At 52.7% G+C, this 25351-nt stretch overlaps 2 protein-coding genes across 2 annotated transcripts; one reads left to right on the forward strand and one right to left on the reverse strand.

Annotated features, from left to right (window-relative positions):
- Window positions 1-4194: 4194 nt before the first annotated feature.
- On the reverse strand, window positions 4195-9542 carry frzb (frizzled related protein). The gene is made up of 7 exons (XM_084689116.1): window positions 8571-9542; window positions 8422-8460; window positions 8258-8317; window positions 7989-8054; window positions 7002-7206; window positions 6740-6803; window positions 4195-5009 (listed from the first exon to the last, which is right to left on the reverse strand). The coding sequence occupies exons 1-7, from the start codon at window positions 9022-9024 to the stop codon at window positions 4935-4937; spliced, it is 963 nt and encodes a 320-aa protein (XP_084545242.1). The 5' UTR covers window positions 9025-9542; the 3' UTR covers window positions 4195-4934.
- A 10397-nt stretch (window positions 9543-19939) lies between these two features.
- LOC146234915 (dual specificity protein phosphatase 19-like) lies at window positions 19940-23987 on the forward strand. The gene is made up of 4 exons (XM_084689284.1): window positions 19940-21015; window positions 21455-21501; window positions 21703-21855; window positions 22927-23987. The coding sequence occupies exons 1-4, from the start codon at window positions 20793-20795 to the stop codon at window positions 23146-23148; spliced, it is 645 nt and encodes a 214-aa protein (XP_084545410.1). The 5' UTR covers window positions 19940-20792; the 3' UTR covers window positions 23149-23987.
- Window positions 23988-25351: the final 1364 nt, after the last annotated feature.

Here is a 25351-nt window from a genome sequence, read left to right on the forward strand (position 1 = left end):
GTGTTAATGGGTTCCAGTGTGTGTATGTGTGTGTGTGTGTGTGAGCGCATGTGTGTGTGTGTGTGTGTGTCGAGCAGCCCAGGGGTCTCCAGTAAAGCTGCTGGCTTCTCTCCACCAGGTGTCTGACTGCCTCTCTATTAACACGCCTGTAAAACGGATTAACCTACGTGATCCTAACTAGCTACTAATTGCCTTCAAACTATCTACTAACTAGTTCTCAACACCTGGATCTTTGGCAGCATTCCGTTTGGGCCTGGGACCCCAGCTGGGTACTGGACAAGGTAGGTTGATTACGGCCCTCTTACACACATAATACATACCCTCTTACACACATGTGCATATCCAGGTGCACACAAATGTATGTACACAGCCCCCCCCCCCCCCTTTCCACCCTGCACCTCCGCACACACACACATATCCTCGAGCTGTAGACTGTGGGGCTTGTGTTGGCTATGTAAACTGTAAAGCATTACGTCTGCTTGAAGAAAAGCCCTCACTGGCAAGTCCTGACTGTGTATATAAGTGTGTACTTCTATATATATAGATGTGTGTGTGTGTGTGTGCACGGGGGGGGGGGGGTAATAGCTCTAAAGCCTTCTTGAAAACATTTCTCTCATGGCAACTGCAGCTGAGAAAACATAACATGAGATTGCAGAGAAATTGGTTAGCAGGGCACTGTGCTCGGATCGTGTCGCTGCCAGGAGAATCTAAACAAAAGATTCTTCTACTGGAGGCAGAGGGCAGGAGAGACGGGGGTGGAGGAGAGGGGGGAGGGGAGGGGTGATGTTGGTGGTGGATTAGGGGTGGTACACCCCAAGACTGTGTAAGAGAATTCTCCTTATCATGTAAATACTGGAGCTGATCACTAATGATGTTTATGGCAACTCCTGTGTAACTGGGTTGGACTGGGCAGCAGAGGGCCCTGGGCTGGGCTGGGCTGGGGAACAGAGGGCTCTGGGCTGGGCTGGGGAGCAGAGGGCTCTGGGCTGGGCTGGGCAGCAGAGGGCCCTGGGCTGGGCTGGGCTGGGGAGCAGAGGGCTCTGGGCTTGGCTGGGCAGCAGAGGGCCCTGGGCTGGGCTGGGCTGGGCAGCAGAGGGCTCTGGGCTGGGCTGGGCTGGGCTGGGCAGCAGAGGGCTCTGGGCTGGGCTGGGCAGCAGAGGGCCCTGGGCTGGGCTGGGCTGGGGAGCAGAGGGCCCTGGGCTGGGCTGGGCTGGGCTGGGGAGCAGAGGGCCCTGGGCTGGGCTGGGCTGTGCTGGGGAGCAGAGGGCTCTTGGCTGGGCTGGGGAGCAGAGGGCTCTGGGCTGGGCTGCGGAGCAGAGGGCTCTGGGCTGGGCTGGACTGGGCTGGGCAGCAGAGGGCTCTGGGCTGGGCTGGGCTGGGCAGCAGAGGGCTCTGGGCTGGGCTGGGCTGGGCAGCAGAGGGCTCTGGGCTGGGCAGCAGAGGGCTCTGGGCTGGGCTGGGCTGGGCAGCAGAGGGCTCTGGGCTGTGCTGGGCTGGGCAGCAGAGGGCTCTGGGCTGGACTGGGCTGGGCAGCAGAGGGCTCTGGGCTGGGCTGGGCTGGGCAGCAGAGGGCTCTGGGCTGGGCTGGGCTGGGCAGCAGAGGGCTCTTGGCTGGGCTGGGCAGCAGAGGGCTCTGGGCTGGGCTGGGCTGGGCAGCAGAGGGCTCTGGGCTGGGCTGGGCAGCAGAGGGCTCTGGGCTGGGCTGGGCTGGGCAGCACAGGGCTCTGGCTTGCCTCTGATGGGGAGCGATTGCTTGCGTGCAAACTTTAATGAGTCTTGTTGGACTCGGTGGACCTGGGAAACACAAGAATACCCAGGCATCAGGGAGAAGCACGGACATGCTGCCAGCGGAGGTCAGAACACACCGGGGGCGAGCTGGGCTGGAGACACACACACACATACGCACACATACACACACTAACGCATCACACACACATCGCACGCACGCATCACACACACATACGTCACACACACACATCATACACACATTACACACACTCTCAACTGACACAAACTTTACACACTGATCTGACACACACACATCACACACACACATCACACACACATACGTGACACACACACATCATACACACATTACACACACTCTCAACTGACACACACATTACACACTGATCTGACACGCACACATCACACACACATCTGACAAACACAACTGACATACACACACAGACACCGTAAAGACACACACACATCATCAAACATCTGACAGACACACAAGCACACACAACTGACAAACACACACATCATAAAGACACACAGACACACACAACAGAGACACACACACACACATCACACACTCATCTGACAGAAGAGCCATGACGGTCCTTCCCTGCTCACATGAAGACTTTGACCCCAAAGAAATGTCTGTGTGGCTTTTCTAAGAACTGCAAATGAGACAACTTGCGACAAAGAGAGGAGTCCAGGCTCGAATAGTTCTTCATTGAATGTCCACACAATGGGACCACCGCCAGGGGCAGCCCCGGTGTGGCTCACTGTGCAGAGAGTACATCACTTGGGCTGAGGCCTCAACTCAAGACCCTGGCCTGAGGCCTTGACATGAGCCATCCCCTCTGTCTCCCTCCTTGCCTTCCCTGTCACCCTCTCACTGTCTCTGTCAAATAAATAAAGCCGTAAAAGGCTTTTAGAACATTGTCTGGCAACCCCACGAATACCTCTCTGAAAGAGTCGAGCATAAAAAGAACTGCGAGGAAACCTCGCTAAATCTGTTTATTGGAGGGCCCATAACTCAGTCTGGCGGAGGCTAGCACGACCGACGGGAAGGCCCACCACGGCGGCTGCTCCTGTGGATGCCTCGGGTCAGTCATGTGTCCAGTCAGGTGTGGCCTTGCTCCAGAGTCGGTGTCTCCTGTCTGGGTTCTACGCTAAGGAGGGACGCCACCCGGCTCGTCCACGTCACTGCCCTTCAGACTGCTCCGATGGGACTCCTGCTGGAGGCTCAACAGATGTTTCTGATAAGGCCTGGCTGAGCGCGGGGACAGGAAATGAAAGGCGAGGGGAGGAAGGAGGCCCAGAAGGACAGTTTTCCTTGTCAGCAGTTCTTCATGGTGTGAAATGAGCAGGTCAGTGATTCCTTCTGGCTCCCAGTCAACGCCGGGAACAGCAGCCCAGCCTGCTAGTCCGGAGGAGGGAGGCTGGTCAGCCTGCTAGTCTGGAGGAGAGAGACATGCTAGGTCAGTTTGCTAGGCCATTGCATGGAGAAGGGAGAGGAGAGGAGAGGAGGGGAGGGGAGGGGAGGGGAGGGGAGGGGAGGGGAGGGGAGGGGAGGGGAGGGGAGGGGAGGGGAGGGGAGGGGAGGGGAGGGGAGGGGAGGGGAGGGGAGGGGAGGGGAGGGGAGGGGAGCCTGAGATTTATACCTCTGCAGGACTGCTGCCTGTAGGCTGTTCACCGTGAACCATAATTCCTCGGGGTTACAGCAACCTGGGGAGGGTTTGTGTGTCGTGTCAGGTGGCAGTAAACCATGTTGTGTTGGGGGGTCGGGGGGGGGGTCGGATGGAGTCCTCCCAAAGCCAATGGCAGTGAGCACACCATCGTCATCTGTCATCGTAAATAAAGCGTTAGTGTTAATGATCTCATAACCATCCTACAGACCACCACCAGCGCCTGCCTCACACACACATACATACACACACACACACCTGCCGTCACACACACACACACTCACACACACATACACACACCTGCCGTCACACACACACACACATACACACACCTGCTGTCACACACACACTCTCACCCTGCTGCGTGTGTGTCCTGTTCTGCTTGTTTATGCATTAATCAGATATGACCTCATGGCTCCCACAGAACACACCATGCAACACAAACACACAGGAGAACCACCCTGTACACTCTTTCTGTCAGGATGTTTTCATGAGTGGAGCGTGTGTGTGCGGGCCGTGAAGAGAGAGAGAGAGCGGGGTGTGTGTGGCACACAACTGCTATGGCCCCTCTCAGTTTCCGTGCTTACAGTCATTGTTTTACAGGTTTTGCGGGCAACTGTTGGAATTCTGTCAATTATTGCATTTCAGGTTTTTTTTCCTTCATTTCTGACTGAAATCAAACCATCTATATATCCACTGGGACTGGAAGATAAGCAGAGGTGACTTGGGCTGATTTTAGGAAAGACAGACAAGACAGAAACAGACGGAGGCTGGATGAAGTTGGTGGAGACGCCTGCCAAAAAATGTTTATTAATGACAGATCAGACCTACAGCTCAGACAGACTGGTAGCGTCAGAGACAGGTACTATATATAGGTATGTTCTGAAAATAGTCAACTAATACCCTCTGGAAGACACATTGAGACACATTACAGCCATTACACATCACACATATCGCCTCATGTCCCCCAGCTTAGCCTCCGACTGCCCGCCCCTACCCCTTGAGCCTTTACACCCAGTCAAGTCAGTCCTCTACAAAGAGGTTCTTCCTCTGTGGTGGAGCTTTCATTCGGTACATTCAGCGGTTCACAGATGACATCACATCCTTTTTCCCGTGAGTTGGAGTCTCTGACGTCCAGAGGACGCCAACGTCAACATTCATTTCTTCTTTAGAGTGCTTCCAGCTCCGCCTCGTCACAACAACCTATCACGCTAAACACCCCCACACACACACACACACACACACAGACACACGCAAACGCACAACGCAGCACAGCTAAAGGAACATGACGTTCGTGCAAAGATATGGAAAAGAAAATTTTAAAAAAATAAACGAACGACAAACAAATACAATTCAAACGGCAACAGCTACAAAAATCTACATTCAGCTACAACTCATTATAACGGGACAACGAGGAATCCAAATGAACGTGCAATAGTGCAATTTCTCAGTTCGAGCCAAGTCTTCTACTTCGTCTTCGGGTCGGGTCTTGCGACGCATCACGACCCGTCTGTTTCAGTAACGGCCTCGCCTCGCCGCACCTTTCCCTGAGCTCCCTCTGCTCTGGTCACGCAGCACCTGGTCCCATCGCTGCACACACACACACACACACACACACAGAGATGTCAATTGACAGCTCACAGAAACAAACCAGACTGCACACCCTAATCTGTGTGTTTGACGTCAAGTCAGTTGGCCATGCTGTCGGGGTGCTGACCCTGACACTGGTACCTTTGTCTCCCCCCCTCTCTCCCCCCCCTCTCTCCCCTCCCCTCTTGAGATCTGCTGGCAGTGGCTGCAGGGCCTAGGCCGGTTGACCAATCCGCTCTCTTTGGGCAGACAGAACTCCCCCACCCGCCACTGAGTAAAACTTGGAGGAAAAAAAAGGAAGTTGTGTAAACTGTCCAACCACCACTTACTACCACAGATAGTAGCTTCGAGATCCATCCCACATGGATCCAGTCAGCCCAGGAAGGGTTGTACCTCCTGGATATCACCCACCCCAGACTGTAGGACTGATGTCCCTACCTTGACAGAACCCCAGACTGTATGACTGATGTCCCTACCTTGACAGAACCCCAGCCTGTAGGACTGATGTCCCTACCTTGACAGAACCCCAGCCTGTAGGACTGATGTCCCTACCTTGACAGAACCCCAGCCTGTAGGACTGATGTCCCTACCTTGACAGAACCCCAGCCTGTATGACTGATGTCCCTACCTTGACAGAACCCCAGCCTGTAGGACTGATGTCCCTACCTTGACAAAACCCCAGCCTGTATGACTGATGTCCCTACCTTGACAGAACCCCAGCCTGTAGGACTGATGTCCCTACCTTGACAGAACCCCAGACTGTATGACTGATGTCCCTACCTTGACAGAACCCCAGCCTGTAGGACTGATGTCCCTACCTTGACAGAACCCCAGCCTGTAGGACTGATGTCCCTACCTTGACAGAACCCCAGCCTGTAGGACTGATGTCCCTACCTTGACAGAACCCCAGCCTGTATGACTGATGTCCCTACCTTGACAGAACCCCAGCCTGTAGGACTGATGTCCCTACCTTGACAAAACCCCAGCCTGTATGACTGATGTCCCTACCTTGACAGAACCCCAGCCTGTAGGACTGATGTCCCTACCTTGACAGAACCCCAGACTGTATGACTGATGTCCCTACCTTGACAGAACCCCAGCCTGTAGGACTGATGTCCCTACCTTGACAGAACCCCAGCCTGTATGACTGATGTCCCTACCTTGACAGAACCCCAGCCTGTAGGACTGATGTCCCTACCTTGACAGAACCCCAGCCTGTATGACTGATGTCCCTACCTTGACAGAACCCCAGCCTGTAGGACTGATGTCCCTACCTTGACAGAACCCCAGCCTGTAGGACTGATGTCCCTACCTTGACAGAACCCCAGCCTGTAGGACTGATGTCCCTACCTTGACAGAACCCCAGCCTGTAGGACTGATGTCCCTACCTTGACAGAACCCCAGCCTGTAGGACTGATGTCCCTACCTTGACAGAACCCCAGCCTGTAGGACTGATGTCCCTACCTTGACAGAACCCCAGCCTGTAGGACTGATGTCCCTACCTTGACAGAACCCCAGCCTGTATGACTGATGTCCCTACCTTGACAGAACCCCAGCCTGTATGACTGATGTCCCTACCTTGACAGAACCCCAGCCTGTAGGACTGATGTCCCTACCTTGACAGAACCCCAGCCTGTAGGACTGATGTCCCTACCTTGACAGAACCCCAGCCTGTATGACTGATGTCCCTACCTTGACAGAACCCCAGCCTGTAGGACTGATGTCCCTACCTTGACTTTACGTCCCATCCTGTCCCTCCACTTCTGCACAATGGAGCCTTCAATCAGCAGCAGCCTGCAGGACACACACGCACGTGTGTGAGGGTCAGACCAACACACACACACACACACACACACATGAGGGACAGACAGATACACACACATGTAAGGGAGACACACACGTAGGAGAGACAGACAGATGTCTTCGAGACTCAAAAACATGTCTCAGACGCACACAGGAGAATGAGTGTGTGTGTGCGTGTGTGGTTCTGACCTAGATCTCTCCTCGTTCTCGTAGCCCAGGATGATGTACTCCTCGTTGGCAGTGAGAGGAGGACAGAGGCACCCCGAGTTGTAGTAGAGGGTCACCGTCTCTCTGGGGATGTTGACCAGCGAAGACTTGAGCACGTCGCGCACCTCCACGATGGCGCTCAGGTCGTGGCTCCTGCTGCGGATCTCCTTGACGCGCGCACGGATCACTGGGAATCACCCGGCAGAGTCACTTCCACATAACTCACTTGACGCCACGCTGGTTCATTCGCGGCTTGGGATTCATTTACACCGCGGCCGATTGATTTAAGACACAGTAAATACTCGTTCGCGGGCCCATATGTCACGCTGACTGATTTGTTTGACAGGGACGTATTTCCCTCGAATCACTTCATTCTCTGGCTCTACTTTTTCTTTTCCCTTCCTCCAGAGCTCTCGCACTCCCTTCGAAACTCTTCCCCTCTCTCTCTCTCTCTCTCTCTCTCTCTCTCTCTCTCTCTCTCTCTCTCTCTCTCTCTCTCTCTCTCTCTCTCTCTCTCTCTCTCTCTCTCCCTCTCTCCCGCCCTCTCTCTCTCTATCTCTCTCTCTCTCCCCTCTGTCTCTCCCTCTCTCCCGCTCTCTCTCTCTCCCTCTCTCTCTCTCTCTCTCTCTCTCTCCCTCTCTCTCTCCCTCTCTCCCGCCCTCTCTCTCTCTATCTCTCTTTCTCTCTCCCTCTCTCTCTCTCTCCCCTCTCTCTCTCCCTCTCTCCCCTCTCTCTCTCCCTCTCTCCCGCCCTCTCTCTCTCTATCTCTCTTTCTCCCCCCCTCTCTCTCTGTCTCTCTCTCTCCCTCTATCTTTCTCTCTCCCTCTATCTTTCTCTCTCTCTCTATCTCTCTCTCTCTCTCTCTCTCTCTCTCTCTCTCTCTCTCTCTCTCTCTCTCTCTCTCTTGAACCCGTTCACTCTCCCTTTGGACACACTAGTTCCGTGGACGACATATTAAAGAGGACTCACCGTAGTTGTAGTTGTTCTTTAAGTAGGTTTTGAGACCTAGTCTGACTGTCTTGCACTTGCAGCGATCTGAAAGGACACATAACAAACAGTTGAGAAAACCCCAAAATGTAATCATGTCATCAACCGAATAAACACACTGTGAAACCACAAAAAAAAAAAACACAGGTCTCAGTCCTATGTGGAAGGACTTCAACAGGAATCTAAAAGTAATTCAAAAGCATTTTGTAACTGACTCGGCTTGAAGTGTCAGTTAGCCAGTATCCTTTTACCTCCATTGGTTCCTTTGCAGTGGACGTTGTGGGAGTCCATGGGGAAGTCAGGGGTCGACTCTGCACAGAACAAGCATGATAGTGACACCCAGGTCAGCATGGTGCAAAACTGAGGTAACACAGTCAGGTTCCAACATGGGTTAGCCTACATCTGGTTCTCTCACCTGGAGAGCACTTGGATGGGTCCTGGTAGTATGGATTGTCTGAGGAAAAGAGAGGAATGATTTATACCAGCAGTACTAACAGTCAGGTGTAACAGATAAATCGGGAGAAACCGACTTTACATCAGCCATCATGTTCATCACTGTCCTACCGGGTCCTTCAGCTTTCACAATAGCCTCGGGGGAGATGCACACTCCTCGGTCATATACCGGCAGGTCCTCGCAGGCCAGACTTTCGGGCCAGGTGTGGTTGTACCGTTTCATAACCGGCTCGCAGCCGCACTTGGCCCGCTCGCACACCGACTTGCAGGGCTTGATCGGATCGTGCTGGAAGTCTATGGTGCAGATAGGCGCGTACATGGCACACAGGAAAAAGAGAAGATCCGCGCTGCACCCAGTGCCAAGGAGACCCTCGAACTGCTCTATGGCCAGGACGGCGTTAGCCTGGGTGCTGTGGTGGAGGTGGTTCGGCATCTTGGTCATGTTCCACGGCATGGACCGGCAGAGCGGGATCCGGATGGGCTCGCACGCTGCGGCCGAGGCGCGAGGCACCCCGAACATACAGGTAACGGCGAGGAACGAGATGTAGAGCTTGTAAGAAAACATTGTTGATAGATTCACACAGGTGTCTCCAAAACTGCAAAACAGTCGTCTCGCTTCAATGACCTGGTTATACAAACTGATGCGGAGCAATTCAATGCGCAATCGTAAAAACAGAACGCTGCTGCGTAAAGTTTGAGTCAATCTACCCAAACAGGCACCAACTTTGCGTCACGTTGAAAAACAATTGAAAGCAGAAGAGGAAAATTCATTTTTTAAATCAAAAACGTGTATGTCTGAAATCTCAAAGTTGTAGATTCCAACACGCTTCGCTGTTTGGCTTATTCCACTGGCGCGCGTGTTCTCATTGTGGACGGAGCGGACGGGATGGGCGGCACGAGCACTTCTCCGGTTTGCGCTGCAGTGGTTTGCTCGCCGCTCGCGGGAGTGACCTCACTCTGCGGGACCAGCTTTTTTCTACTCTTGCACCTTCCCCCTCGAGCCTCGTGCACGTTCCCTCTCCAGCCCACCTCCACAAACTCGTTGTACTGTGTGGTAGGTCTACTCGTTCCTTAGACTTCTTTACGAAAGGACACGTGTTTTATTACATTCTGACAACAACAAAAAAGTTACGAAATCCTCAGTACACCACAGGAGGCAGCTTTAATCAGGCCAGAAGCTAGCCAACGTTCTCCATGTCGGGAGTGGGAGCAGAGAAGCCGAGGCTACAGTGCTGCTTATTAACGACTAGCTTGCGAGCACATAGGGCAGGTGTGAATTGACTTTGTTGACACAGTCGTCAAGAGACAAAGAGCTTGTGGAGGAATGAACAGAATGATTAGGGCTATGGGGAGGTGGTGTGTGTATTATCATCCTTGGGTGGGGCTGGTGGTGGGAAGGGGTGAGGGTTGTGGCCCAGGTGGTTTGGACCCACCCTGCTATGATAAAGAGGATGATATGGTCATGGGTTAGCAGCCCAAAATGCTATTCTCAGACGGAGAGGTTTTGTTTTAATGGGAAGACTTTGGGTTGAGGAGGTTCCTGTACTAGTGGGCAGCTGGCCTTGAGTATTGGTCAAACTGCTATCAAAATATCCCTCTTGGAGTGGCCGTCTTCATGGCCACCACCAACTGTCCAGTGAAGAGGGGGGAGGGGGAGGGGAGGTTGTGGTGGAGGGAGGTTGGGGTGAGGGGGTTGATGTGTGTTTGATGTCAGTGGGTAGCGCAGAAGTGGTCCTGCAAGGCTGACTTCCTTACCAATATTTAGACAGTTAAAAACAGCCATGAATACTTCACCCTGTGGGGAGTTCTGTGGGCTGCATACCAAAATATAGCTCCAGGAGACTCCCATGTCCAGGTCCCTGGGTTCTGAACGGACAGAACTACAACAGACTCAACCCAACACCACTTGAAGCAGACCCAACACCACCACCAGACCCAACACCACCACCAGACCCAACACCACCACCAGACCCAACTTCACAGCTAGATCCAACACCACCACCAGACCCAACACCACCACCAGACCCAACTTCACAGCTAGATCCAACACCACCACCACACCCAACACCACCACCAGACCCAACACCACCACCAGACCCAACACCACCACCAGACCCAACACCACCCCCAGACCCAACTTCACAGCTAGATCCAACACCACCCCCAGACCCAACACCACCCCCAGACCCAACACCACCCCCTGACCCAACACCACCCCCTGACCCAACTTCACAGCTAGATCCAACACCACCCCCAGACCCAACATCACCCCCAGACCCAACTTCACAGCTAGATCCAACACCACCCCCAGACCCAACACCACCCCCTGACCCAACATCACCCCCAGACCCAACTTCACAGCTAGATCCAACACCACCCCCAGACCCAACATCACCCCCAAACCCAACTTCACAGCTAGATCCAACACCACCCCCAGACCCAACACCACCCCCTGACCCAACATCACCCCCAGACCCAACTTCACAGCTAGATCCAACACCACCCCCAGACCCAACATCACCCCCAGACCCAACTTCACAGCTAGATCCAACACCACCCCCAGACCCAACACCACCCCCTGACCCAACTTCACAGCTAGACCCAACACCACCACCAGACCTAAAACCACCCCCAAACCCAACACCAACACCACCCCCAGACCCAACAACACAGCTAGACCCGTGGCCTAAAATAGTCATGAGCTGTATTTTTGACCTCCTGACGAGATCTCCAAATTGTAAACAACAAAAGAGGCTTCTTGTGTCTTGGTTAGAAAGAACAGTCAAATCTCTCGGTCTGGAGTCACCGACAGCAGCTGAATCGGAACATCAAACAATCTGGTTGGGTACTGTTGGAGCCTGGCGCTTATTCCCATTTGAATACGGTTGAACACACTCCCACAAGCTGTTAGAAGAAGACACGCTCGCACACACAGAAGACTGGTTCTCATTAAGTTCAGACTGCCTCAGTGGAATAGTTGAGGCATCAAGACAAGACGTACATCAGGTCTGCATTTCGCTCCACACTCCAACAAATATTACCATCTGGGACTCTCCACAATATTTAGTTACTAGTCACTTAGACCAAAGCAGTTAAAGATGCTGTGCTTTGCACAGTTTGGCAGAACATTCAAAGGAGCATGAGTCTCATAGATGCACATAACGAGGTCCAGGCTAAAGACAGATCGACTATGTCGTGAAATTCAACAACAACTTTCTCACGTTGTGAATCCTTTGATTCGATTCCTGTCTTCCGTGATGTGTTTTCAACAGTTCCAGTTTATCCTCCATGGTCTTTCCTAGACTCCTTTGTCCTAGTCCCTCAACGCCTTCCGACATCTCATTGGCGGAGAAGGTCTGAGGCCCCTCCCTTCAGAGCTTTTCATCCAATGTGTGTGTAGAAGGAAGTGAGAAATGGTGCGCTGTGGAGAACCTCAAAGGGGAGACAGGACTCCAGGGGGTCTAACAACCAAGGAGCCGTCTTATTGCGCAAATCGGTTAGAACAATAGAGAAACTGCCAACGACAATCAGTGTGAGAACAGGAACTTTGAGTTTAATTCCACCCTGGTCATCTGGCCTTCTTCTGTTATCTTTACCAGGGTGTGTGTGCAAGGGGGGTGACTCTGGCTTTCCATTAACCAGAGCCCATTGCGGTCTCCCGCACACTGTAGGCTTAAAAAGCAGTGGACAAGATACACACACACACAGATATACAAACCTGAGAATGAGCAGTCTAATAACAGTATTGCTGTAGTCTCTCACATTTATCCTGCTCCAGCCAACAGGGGTTTGCTAAACTAAGCTAGCGATACTTACTCTGGGCCATTAGTTTAACCACTCTGGTATAAACTAGCTGAGTCACCTGTCAGGGTTCTATAGGCTAAACCATAAACTGCCAATCTAAATGCATTAAAGTATGTGTGTGTGCGTGAGAGAGAGAGAGAGTGAGAGAGAGTGAATGCAAGCAAGAGAGCATTACAGCATTCTTTAATCAATTCTGCGTCCCAACTGAATCACTGGGTGGTTTTGGTTCGATATGTGGCAGAGTAAATCTCAGCTTTGTGCTGGGATGTGTGTGTGTGTGTGTGTGTGCACGTGTGTTCTTATAATCGTGTGTGAGAGTGTGTGTGTGTGTCTTTAAGACATGTATGTCTAGTAGAGTTATGAGACTGTGGATGGGTCACCAGAAGCTTCAGCCTCACTGATTACTGAGGTCGTTTATAAGAGGCTGTAGAGGTTTGCAGACGTTCAAATCGACTGGGAGAGACTGGAGTAGACTGCGACAGACTGACTAAAGAGACTGGAGAGATAAGAGAAGCTGGAGTGGATGACAGAGACTGGAGAGGTGAGTAGATGCTATTTGGCCCACCAAACCCTCCACCTCCCTACCTTCCTGTTCCAAGGTAAAGCCCTCCACCTCTCTAACTTCCTGTTCCAAGGGGAAGCCCTCCACCTCCCTAAATAACTTCCTGTTCCAAGGGGAAGCCTTCCACCTTCCTAACTTCCTGTTCCAAGGTGAAGCCCTCCACCTTCTTAACTTCCTGTTCCAAGGTGAAGCCCTCCACCTCCTTAATTAACTTCCTGTTCAAAGGGGAAGCCCTCCACCTCTCTAAATTCCTGTTCCAAGGGGAAGCCCTCCACCTCCCTAACTAACTTCCTGTTCCAAGGGGAAGCCCTCCACCTCCCTAACTTCCTGTTCCAAGGGGAAGCCTTCCACCTCCCTAACTAACTTCCTGTTCCAAGGGGAAGCCCTCCACCTCCCTAACTAACTTCCTGTTCCAAGGGGAAGCCCTCCACCTCCCTAACTAACTTCCTGTTCCAAGGGGAAGCCCTCCACCTCCCTAACTAACTTCCTGTTCCAAGGGGAAGCCCTCCACCTCCCTAACTAACTTCCTGTTCCAAGGGGAAGCCCTCCACCTCCCTAACTAACTTCCTGTTCCAAGGGGAAGCCCTCCACCTCCCTAACTAACTTCCTGTTCCAAGGGGAAGCCCTCCACCTCCCTAACTAACTTCCTGTTCCAAGGGGAAGCCCTCCACCTCCCATCCATCTGACATGGCTGGCCTAGTGCTTTCTGGGATACAGGGACTTTCCATCATATTTCTGTCACCGGGCCGGCCTTCCAACTCATCAGGGAAAAGTGAGGAAGAGAACACTTGGAGCAGAGGGGAAGAGAGTCTTAGATACACACGCATGTGAACTGACCCATATGCAGACACACACATTATCACACACGAACACACACATAAACACACAACCTTCAATATTTCAACACGCCTGTCACCCAGTTTAACCGCAGTTCAAGTTTAACCAAATTACTGGCTAGCAGGAGGATTTTCAGTGGAAACAGAAGGGGTGCTGGCCAATAGGAAAGCTCACTCTGGTGGGAAAGACGTTTGACCCAACAATAAGGCAGAGAAAAAAACTGCTCAGATATTAAAACATTATTCAGAAACTCACGAAACGTCCGTGTTTATCAAGCCTCCCCTGACCTCAACCCTGACCCCCCCCCTCCATCCTCTTCCTCCTCCCCTCCCTCGCTGCAATATCATAAATTCAGAGGTGGAAGTTGGGGTGTGTGTGTGTGTGTGTGTGTGGGGGGGGGGGCAGGAACAGAGACCTGGTGTCTGGAGGACCACAGCAGGGAGACGATGAAGACCTTCTTCATGAATACTGAATCAAAAGGAACCCTTCAAAACACCACGAGAGCCTGGTTGGTTGTGAACGAACAGTGTGGGTCAGACAGTCACTGATGCTGCATTCTCCTGCGAAAACACATCAAGCAGCCCCACAGAGAGACAGCACTCTGCCACAGCCGCCACCTGAAATCTTACCATTGATTACGTTTCGATGGGTGCTGTGGAATAACACGCTCCTAAGTGATTGGTTAGGAGACGAGGATAATGATGATGATGATGGTTGAATGCCCCAGCCTTGTTCCCGGCATTCCTTGCCCTCTCCTTCGTCAACATGGTTCCTGTTAGCGGCGCATACGGAACACGCCACTCGCTAGCCTCTGGACACGCAGTCTCCCCTTTGCCTCTCACCACAGCTGATTAGGAATCAGATACCAAACTGATTTTCGGACTCCAATTGCTTTCAGATGTGGAGGGAAGCGTTTGCATGTGAGGGACTGCTGAACGCCAGCCAACGCTGCTTTCACACAGTCTGTGGGCCCTGGGGAAGCAGCCACCAATTAGAATCCTCGGAACCGTTGGAAAAACATTCCTAACCTTCTGTCAGTGCTGGAACTGGGGCTGTGGAGGAAGGGTGAGGAAGGGGGAGGAAGGGGGAGGAGAGGAGCCCGGGAGGAGGAGAGGTGAACGCGAGGAGAAACGGAGGAGAGGGGGCTGGGTGGTGGCGAGGGGGAAGAGGCGAGGAGCCGAGCTGAGGAAGGTCAGCCTGGAGGAAGACAGCAGCAGGCAGGATCATCCTTCCCCAGCCTGCTCGACTGCTCATCTCACCCACCATGGAGTGGGAACAGAGACAACAAACCTATTACCTTCCCAGAGGAAGGGTGCATGTGTGTGTGTGTGTGTGTGTGTGTGTGTGTGTGTGTGTGTGTGTAGTCAGCTACTCCTCAGGAGTGAAGGTGTGTTCCTTGACTGCAAACGCACACAAACACACACACACACACACACATGCGTAAACACACATTCCGGCATTCAAAACAAATTTTCTTCAGATTAAAGGGGGACTGTGTGACATAGCAGAGAGCTTATCCAGCCCAGGCAGCCGCTCCTGTAAAGGAAAGGCCCTGGCCCCCTGCCCTGTCGGCTGCATTAGAGCTGACTTAGGCCCTGATGAAACCCAAACACCAGCAGTGGGAGGCCATGAGGCAGCTTATCCTGACCGGCCTCACAGACAGACTACAGACCAGGAGACCAGTCTAATAAACAGGCAGACAGACAGACAGACAGACAGACAGACAGACAGGCAGACATACAGGCAGGCAGGCAGGCAGGCAGGCAGGCAGGCAGGCAGGCAGGCAGGCAGGCAGGCAGGCAGGCAGGCAGGCAGGCAGGCAGGCAGGCAGGCAGGCAGGCAGGCAGGCAGGCAGGCAGGCAGGCAGGCAGGCAGGCAGGCAGGCAGGCAGGCAGCCTTCTGGAGCAGCTTAACCACCTACTGAGAATCCCAACATCCTGAGACAAAACAGATCAACTTGCTCCGACATGCCGGTCAACTAAACCGTGGCCTTGTTTCTGTTTTTCCCTGCCCACCACACTGCTTGTGTTTGCCTCAGTGTCTCTAAGTGTGTTTTGGTGTGTGCGGCGTGCATTTCTCTGTTCCTCAAGCGATAGCCAAAGGTTCAAACAACGTCAGCTTTGAGTAAGAGCAACGAAGACGTCAAATGACCTGTGCCGAACCCCCCTGTATCGTGATGCCAAGGCTGACCTGTGCTGACCTGTAGCTGAAGCTTGGTGATCTTTTACTGTTACCATAAACTGCTGTTCAAAGCTCTCTGTGCAAGATGGAAATATTCTTGGAAACATTTCGTGCTTTTCCAACATAAATAAAGTGTGCAGCTGTCCAAAAACCACGCAGAGTGGACAGAGGAAGAGGAGCCCGCCGAGAGAGGGAGTTTGTTCTTTGAATAAGTGAAATCCAAGCCTTCTATGGCTAAATAAATCTGTTTTATTCCTTTAAGTGCTTCGAGGCTGCCCCTCTCTGGCTCTCTCGGAACCAACCCTCTCCTCTCCGGGCTCTTCTCCCTCGCATGAGAACCCCTGTGGGGCCGTCTTCTGGGGCTCCGGCCGCTGGGAGCTCCAGGAGGTTTAGCAGGAGAAAGAAAAACATCCATGGAGAGGCTGGCTGGCCCGGAGCACATGTCACTGGTACGCACTTCATGTCCCGAGTTTGAGTATGAGTGTTAGACGGCTCAACAGCACATTTCATAAATCAGGCCTGGTCTGTGTTCGTCTGCAGGATAGACCTACTGGCACAAACACTTCAGATAGACACGCAGGTCGACTCGTAAACACTGCAGCGTGTTCATTCAGTGATATGTCACCATAGGGCTGACTTGGTAACCACTTGTTACATTGGAGGCCTGCTGGTTCCAGATATTCAGCCTGCTCTTCCTCATGGTGTGGGTGTGTGTGTGTGTGTGTGTGTGGGTGGGTGTGGGTGTGCTTCCTCGACCACAAACGTCACTTCTGGATTGCATGCACAGCCTTACCATCTAGAGACACAGCACTGCCAAACAGCTGTCTACCCAACACACGCACAAGCTCTGGAAAAACTGAGAGCTTTCGATATGGCGTGAAAACCTCCGAGAAGAGCAACCAGACGCACACATTTGGACGAGACGTCGGCGGGGGAAAGCTGTGAAAGTGTTGATTCCATCATGTTCCTCTGGTTTTCAGCATCCAGCCAACTGCCAGCTCGCCCACAGGCCCTTGCCAAGCTAGCCAGGAAATGGAGGGGCGAGCTAGTTTGTCAGGACACGGGGATACTAGGAAACATGGCCGTTCTCTAAGAAGCCGAGTCCAGCCACCCCTCCAGACCCCCCCCCCCCCGCCCCCTCCGGCCCTGCAGAGTCGCAGACCAACAGCCTGACAGAGGATAACAAACACACACATCGGAGGGAGGAAAAGGAGAATCTTTTCGCACAGTACTGCTGGGCGTCTTCATCACGTTGAGGGTTATTTCGAGGTCTGACAGATGCGCCAGAGTACGAAGGTAATATAGCTGAGGAGATGCATGTGTAGAGCTGCTCATACAGTCGTCAGCTGTTCCTCAGCCGGCTGTTTAAATACTTCCTAAATGTGTTTTGTCCTGGCAAACCCAACGGTAGACTTGCACACACACTCACGCACACGCACGTATGCACGCACACACATGCAAACACACTCACTCAAGCACACACACACACATGCACACAGTCTCACACACACACACACACACACACACACACACACACACACATAGGCATTCACACACATGGAGCAGAAAGGTTTGTGTTGGTGGCTGGGTGTTTTCTCAGTGGTGTGAAGGAGAGTTGGCTGTGTGCGGAGCAGCAGAGGAGAAGCCCAGAGAGCTGAGAAAATAGTTGTTCAGCTGTGGGAACATAGAGGCTATTCCATAAATGGCAGCTCCCTCCCAACTCCTCGGCTGTCCTCCTGCCTCTCCTTTCGCTTTCCTAGTCTTCTCCTCTCCTCTTCTCCTTTCCTCTCTCCTCTCTCCTCTTCTCCATTCCTCGTCTCCTATCGCCTCACATCTCCTTTCCCCTCTCCTCTCTTCCCCTCCTCTCTCTTCCCCTCTCCGCTCTCTTTTCTTCCCCTCCCTTCCCCTCCCTTTTCCTCTCTCTTTTCCTCTCCTCCCCTCCCCTCACCTCTCCTCTCTCTTTTCCTCTCCTCCCCTCTCCTCCCCTCTCCTCTCTTCTTCTCCCCTTTCCTCTCCTCTCTTCTCCTCTTCCCCTCTCCTCTCCCCTCCCCTCTCTTCCCCTCCCCTCTCCTCTCCTCTCTCTTTTCCCCCCCTCTCCTCTCCTCTCTCGTTTCCTCCCCTCTCTTCCCCTCTCCTCTCTTCTCCACCTCTCCTTTCCCTTTTTCATTTCTTCTCCTCTCCACTTCTCCTCTCTTCTATCCTCTACTCTCTTTCCCTCTGATTTCCTCTCCTCATCCTGGCCCCAGACTAGGACCACACTTTAGTCTCTCTGAGGGACTTGTGGTCTTGGGGGGGGGGGGGAACTGATTTATTTGGGGGTGGATAAAAGGAAAGACAGTTCCTAAACCAACAGAGCTTCAAAGAGGAATATTTATTGTCATTCATTTCAAATTCATCTTACAGTAAAGTAAAGCCAGGGCCGAAGTCCCGAAAAGTCAGTGAGTCATGTTACTGAGAGCCAGACAGCCTTCCTCGTTTGCTTCTGGGTTTCCTGGAGTACAGTCCCCTTCTATGTATGAGGTATAGAGATGTGACACGGCCCTACGTGCAAGCCTCTATAAGAATATGAGGCATCATTCAGTTCTGTATAGATGAGATTCTATATCTCTATCTATGGACGCAGTCAACTTTTGCATTTTAGAGGTCAATTAGAAAGCACAGAGCAGAACTCAATTCCTCACCGGTGTGTGTGTGTGTGTGTGTGTGTGTGTGCGTGTGTGTGTGTGTGTGGGGGGGGGGGGGGGGAGGGCAGGGCATCCCTCCAGGGTACATCTCCTCCTATTTTAAACACTACCACCTCATTACTGAGGGCTAATTAGCCCTGATGAGCTCAGGGCAACCTGAGCTGCTGGCCGCAGGCTCCCTCCCCCCTCACCCTCTCCTCCCCCCACACCCTCTCCTCCCCCCTCACCCTCTCCCCCCCCCCACACCCTCTCCTTCCCCCTCACCCTCTCCTCCCCCCTCACCCTCTCCTCCCCCCACACCCTCTCCTTCCCCCTCACCCTCTCCTCCCCCCTCCGCCTCTCCTCCCCCCTCACCCTCTCCTCCCCCCTCACCCTCTCCTCCCCCCTCACCCTCTCCTCCCCCCACACCCTCTCCTTCCCCCTCACCCTCTCCTCCCCCCTCACCCTCTCCTCCCCCCACACCCTCTCCTTCCCCCTCACCCTCTCCTCCCCCCTCACCCTCTCCTCCCCCCTCACCCTCTCCTCCCCCCTCACCCTCTCCTTCCCCCTCACCCTCTCCTCCCCCCTCACCCTCTCCTCCCCCCTCCGCCTCTCCTCCCCCCTCACCCTCTCCTCCCCCCACACCCTCTCCTTCCCCCACACCCTCTCCTCCCCCCTCACCCTCTCCTCCCCCCTCACCCTCTCCACCCCCCTCACCCTCTCCTCCCCCCTCACCCTCTCCACCCCCCTCACCCTCTCCTCCCCCCACACCCTCTCCTTCCCCCTCACCCTCTCCTCCCCCCTCACCCTCTCCTCCCCCCACACCCTCTCCACCCCCCTCACCCTCTCCTCCCCCCTCACCCTCTCCTCCCCCCACACCCTCTCCTTCCCCCTCACCCTCTCCTCCCCCCTCACCCTCTCCACCCCCGTCACCCTCTCCTCCCCCCTCACCCTCTCCTCCCCCCACACCCTCTCCTCCCCCCTCACCCTCTCCACCCCCCTCACCCTTTCCACCCCCCTCACCCTCTCCTCCCCCCTCACCCTCAGCCCCACCCTCCGGCCCCCCCTGGACACACTGGGCTCATCTGCCTGATGGCCGCCCTGCAATCTGAACCAGCACAGCCTCCCTCCCCTGACACCAGAAACTCCACACACACACACACACAGGGGGTTAACACGAAGGGAAAGAGTGGACACGAGTGGAAATGTAGATCAAATGTAGATGAAGACGAGACATGGATGGATCGGCAGAGAGAGAGAGAGAGAGAGAGAGAGAGAGAGAGAGAGAGGAGAGAGAGAGAGAGAGAGAGAGATAGGGAGAGAGAGAGAGAGGGAGAGAGAGAATGAGGGAGAGAGGGAGAGACAGAGAGAGAGAGAGAGAGAGAGAGAGAGAGAGAGAGAGAGAGAGAGAGAGAGAGAGAGAGAGAGAGAGAGAGAGACAGAGACAGAGACAGAGAAAGACACACAAAAAGAGAGAGCTAGAGGGAGAGAGAGACAAAGAGAGATAGAGTGAGAGAGAGATAGATAGAGGAAGAGAGAGGCAGAGCGAGAAAGACAGAGGAAGGGAGAGAGAGGCAGAGAGAGACTGCTTGTACTCTATCTCCATCTAGTGGTGAGCAGCATGTCCCACTGCCAGTGGTGATCATGGATCTCCACAGATCACTCTACTCACTGTCCAAATCCCCTGAATCCCACGGCTTCAGATGAACATGCTAACTTTGTGCTGCACCATCGTCTCACGGGCCAGCACACGCACATACATGCACATACAAATCCTGTGAAAGCAATGGTCGCCGTACCAATTTACAATCCGTTGATTTAGTGTCGTTTCTGACCAGAAAAGACGTCAAGGCAGTGAGGTGGTTAGACGGCCACAGGGCCCTATAGCCGAAAGGCTGTCCATCTGCTGCGTACTGCGAGCAGGCAGGTGGGGTGAGTGAGAGAGTGCAGGTCTCACCTTTCAGTCTGGGTTTCCTCGAGACTTCAGGGAACTGGAGAGTGTGTGTCTGTGTGTGTGTACGTGCGTGCGTGCGTGTGTGCGCGAGGGTGGCAGTGAGTCAGTTACGCCGAGACACGGAGGAGACCACATCTATACTCGCAAAGGGGAACTGCTCCAGCCTTTCATTCCAGCCTGACCCGTCACTGACAAGTCAACAAAGCAGCCTCGACACCACCAGACCCGGTTCCTCCTCCAAACCTACCGGCCTCCACCAGCCAGGACCCAGCCTTCTCACGGCCCCGGACCCAGCCCCTCCCCGCCCAGACGCCCCACACCAGACCCATGAGATGCAGTCTCTGGCCCAGGAGATCCAGAGCTTCTCCAAGGCCAAGCTGAGGAAGCAGTGCACCCGCGTGACCTCGCTGAGCGGACGCAGGATCATCGAGACGTGGAAGGGCTCCACGGTCCACGTGGTGGAGGACGTGGCCCAGCCGGAGACCCCTTGCGGATACGTACCGGACCACAGCTGGGACCTGCAGGTGGGGTTGGTCAAACCATTCCTGCTTCTGGGTGAGTGCTGAAGATACAACCTACTGCACGCTGCCGTAGGGAAAAGATTTCTTGGCTGTGGGATTAGTAAAGCACCCTAGATGGGTTGTGAACGAACATGGGTGAGTGTAGAAGGTAGAAAATACTTGGTGTTTTTTCCGACCCAGAAAACACCAATGTGGCTCCAGTTAGAAAAGACTAATCAATTTGTTTGGAATAAGAGAGACACGTTGGTGTCGCTTTGCAGCAACTCCTTCTCACACAGACAAGAATGATATCAAACTTACAGATCCTATTTGATATAATATTGGATGAGAATAGATGACGATGTAACTTCTCAGACATGTTCAGCTGCAACGGACTTTGATCAGTTGTCTGATCCCGTCTTCCTCCTCCCTCCTCCCATCCACTCATCTCCCAACTTGCCCTCCTCCTCTCTCCCTTTCATGCGACACTATAGGTTCACAAGATGCTGCTAACGATTTCAGCACTTTGAGGAAACACAAGGTAGGGCTCGGTCCAGAGCGCCAATCACCCCGTCGCGCTCTCCTCTCGTCTTGTCCGAGGACGGTCTATCCCCGCGCTGCTGGGTTGTGTTGGATGGTGGCGTGTGACAAATGCTCCCCCTGCGCCCCCCATCCCTCTCCCCCCCCTGTCCCCCCACCCCTCTCCCCCCGTCCCCCCCCCCGTCCCCCCACCCCGCCCCAGGTGTCCCACATCCTGAACGTGGCGTACGGCGTGGAGAACGCCTTCCCCGACCTCTTCATCTACAAGAGCGTGAGGATCCTGGACCAGCCGGACACGGACATCACCTCCTACCTCCAGGAGTGCTCCCAGTTCATAGACCAGGCCCACTCAGAGGTAACAGCGCTCCTCCTGTTGGGGCTGCTTTGGGCCCTGCGTTGCACTCCTCTCCCCCTCAGCCGCCGTTCTCCTCTCTCTGGCCAGCCTAAATAATAGATGGGGAGTTTTCACCTTGCATTATTAAAAGCCCTTGTAGAAAGATCATATCACGACGGGCCTTTGTGTGTCATACAACCTTTTACCAACTTGCCCTGCTGCCCGGCCCAACCTGACACTGGGCCCGTCTAGCGCCAGCTGGGTTTATGATTACAGGCTGTGATGAGGCAACGTTTCCATGGAGGTTGTGAAGTGGAAGGGAGTAATGGCTAGCTGCTCTGTCACCTGTGATGCAACAGTAACTCCAGCTCTACTCACAAAGCCTTGTTGCTTTTAGCTAAGTGGGAAATCCGTCTCTAATTTGACAACCTGTCATTTTGCCCCTGTGGTTGATTAGTTAGTGTGCTGCTAATGAGCAGGGTTACTAAGAGAAGAGGGTAATGTGGCCCTGTAACCGATCCCGCTTGGGCTCAGGCCATATTTCTGACGTATTTCGGGCTGTGAGGAGTTTAACCAAAGTCTAAACTACATTTCCCATGATGCTTCTGGTCAGTCCATTTGGCTGTCTGAACTGTAAACTACTAAGTCTAAACTACATTTCCCATGATGCTTCTGGTCAATCCATTGGCGGTCTGAACTGTAAACTACCAAGTCTAAACTACATTTCCCATAATGCTTCTCGTCAATCCATTGGGTGTCTGAACTGTAAACTACCAAATATAAACTACATTTCCCATAATACTTCTGGACTCTACTAAACTACTGTCAAGCTATACTTTCCATAAATTTAAACTACACTTCCCATAATGCTACTTTACTGGTATTCCTATTGCAGTGGGATCAGTGATAAGTTACAGGACACTAGAGAACAGGAACGATTGTAAAGAACAATCCCTAATATAAAGATTTTTCCAGAGCCCACCCCTGAACTACAGTAACCCTAACCAGTCTACACCCTTCTTCCAGAACTATGTTAACATTATCCAGCCCTGTCCTTATGCTAGTCCTTACCCTATCCTATTCACCCCACAGAAAGGCGTGGTTCTGGTCCACTGTAACGCTGGAATCTCGCGGGCGGCCTCCATCGTCATTGGCTACCTGATGTTGAAGGAGGGTCAGCCATTCGACCGGGCCTTCTCTGCAGTGAAGTCTGCCCGCCCCGCCACCTGCCCCAACCCCAGCTTCCTGGAGCAGCTTCGGGGCTTCAGCCCCACAGCGCTCAAGGGTCAGGTCAACGGCACCGACCACGCCTGACGAGGGAGAACCTGGGTGGTGCCAGATTCAGATACAACAGCCAAAACTGAGCTGTCCCCTTCCAAAAAACGCAATGCTTGTTTTGAAACGGCAAAATCCCAGATAGGAAACTTTAATGGTTTGATAGTTTGAATCGATAAAACACCTTATTGTGGAACTGGGAGACATTCTAAAGGTTCACAATTGTAAAACTGCTATCAGTCTTAGCTGTTGTATCTCAATATGGCCGAAAGGATCACAAGCAGAAAGGTCTTAAAGACCAGAGAGACGTCAGAGAGACCAGTCGGACCCACTCTTTGTGTAACAGGAGGGGAATGTTATGATACTGTATGATAGAGGACCACACTGTCCAAGAAAAAGAAAAAAAAACTGTCCATATAACACCAATACAGACAATATATATCAATTTCAATAACGATCTACAAACCTAACTACTCATCTAGCTATCCAGCCTCTCTAAGCTGTTCCCTAACCAGTGGTTGCATTTGAGTGCGTGAAGTATGTAGGAGAGAATATGATGATCCGCTTCTTTTACTAGGACAACCTCCTCATATTCTACTGTAACTCATGAGAGAATTCCTCATTACCAAACAGATCATACAAATGTTACAGGTATCCTTCATGATTTTGTAGTATACATTAATAGGAGGTAGTATTTTTTGATGTTATCTTTAGATAGTTTTTTTTTTTTTGTATTGCAAGCCTCTGTCCTGTTCTACTAGATTTATTACCGTCTAGAGTTTAACTACTATTGTTTTTACTGTAGGCTAATTGATGTCATGAAATAAATTGTTTAATAATGTGCTTTGTTTTAAACTAAAACGACAAATTGAAACGCGTATCTGGCTCTTATTATTTTCCATTAGAGTTTAACTGTGGGTCAGTTCGAAGCTGTTCATAGTCCGGTTAATATTAGCCTATGTCAAAAAGATCTTTCGGGGTTCAGAAAGGAAAAAAAATAAAAAAAAATACCAACGTTAACATGTTATTAACATTTCTTCATAGAATAATATTAATCTCAGTAGAAAATGTAACGCTTTGAGTTGCCTAATATGAGTAGCCTAATGGAGGTGACAAGTGGTTCCTCAAGGATAGAGGCGATCTACTCATCCGCAGGAGAATAGGGTGCTGTATTCCCCGGTCTATCTGGACTCCCACACAGTCCAGCAGTTTGGCGTGTGTGACTGCTGCAGCAGGACTATAGCAAACACAGACTAATTCCATACTCCTCGTGTGCATTTCACACCAAGCAGGTGAACCGATGGCCTCTTCAACAACGTGATGATCGTTCGTGTGCTGCCGCACCGCTCGAGCTGACCGACAGACCTCGTGGATTTTGACAGTCCACATGGGCACTCTCTCCTCCACGCTGACGAGACGGAAAACTGCCATTGTTACATTTAAGGACAGGGATCCGGTACTCGCAACGACCGAGGACGGGGTTGACGGTCCAAATACGGTCTTTAAAAGAGAAGTTTACAAGGTCACGGGAGGAGTTCAAAAGGTGTCAGTCATCAGCGAGGAAGGCAAGTGCTGAAACTTTAGTTGCCCTGGCAGTGCGGCTCTGTATGGTTCAAAGCGGATGAATAGGGATTCAAGTTACCCTGTATCAGTGAAGAATATCTTTTTAATGTAGGTTGTATCATGTATATTCTGGGTACGGGTATTGGGTACACAGTACCGCTGCATATCTGCCAGGGAAACGCTATGAAGCAAGTACACGTAGATCAGCCAGGCATAGATATACTGTAGTAGATGAAGTAGCTCTGTTAGATATGTGATATTTAGTAGACACTGCGAAGGATCCCATATAAATAGCCAATAACAGTGGACGAGTTGAGGGTCACATGCTGAGCCCTGAACAAGTGTGTTTGCCATGGTAACCCTGCGGGCATATCAATTGCATGTAGATGCTGTGCTGTAGTTGGTGTTATTTTTGTTATTATTGTCATCTCTTGGAGCACATGGTAATGACTGCCACTCACAGAGCTGTTAGCGGTCTAGTGGACCATGACTGTGGGAGGAAGAGGGGGGAGGGGGAGGGAGGACAGGTTGGCGTGCATTCAGGCTGGAGGAAGGCAGGGCTGGCTCTTGGCGGAGGAGGGCGAAGGGGGCTGCTGCGGGGGGCAGGGGGGGCGGCTGAGAGGGGCAGGGGGGGCTGCTGCGGGGGGCAGGGGGGGCGGCTGAGAGGGGCAGGGGGGGC

Source organism: Hypomesus nipponensis, chromosome 23 (genome assembly GCF_054491055.1).
Source record: "Hypomesus nipponensis isolate SF chromosome 23, ASM5449105v1, whole genome shotgun sequence".
Taxonomy (NCBI): domain Eukaryota; kingdom Metazoa; phylum Chordata; class Actinopteri; order Osmeriformes; family Osmeridae; genus Hypomesus; species Hypomesus nipponensis.

Excerpts from the sequence above, each read along its gene's own strand:
- frzb (XM_084689116.1), bottom strand. The coding sequence starts at position 9,024 with ATGTTTTCTTACAAGCTCTACATCTCGTTCCTCGCCGTTACCTGTATG. Across the intron at positions 7,207-7,988 it reads AAAGAACAACTACAACTACG|TGATCCGTGCGCGCGTCAAG; the intron begins GTGAGTCCTCTT and ends GGTGATTCCCAG. Across the intron at positions 5,010-6,739 it reads GGATGGGACGTAAAGTCAAG|CGATGGGACCAGGTGCTGCG; the intron begins GTAGGGACATCA and ends GTGTGTGTGCAG.
- LOC146234915 (XM_084689284.1), top strand. The coding sequence starts at position 20,793 with ATGCAGTCTCTGGCCCAGGAGATCCAGAGCTTCTCCAAGGCCAAGCTG. Across the intron at positions 21,016-21,454 it reads CAAACCATTCCTGCTTCTGG|GTTCACAAGATGCTGCTAAC; the intron begins GTGAGTGCTGAA and ends GCGACACTATAG. Across the intron at positions 21,856-22,926 it reads TAGACCAGGCCCACTCAGAG|AAAGGCGTGGTTCTGGTCCA; the intron begins GTAACAGCGCTC and ends TTCACCCCACAG.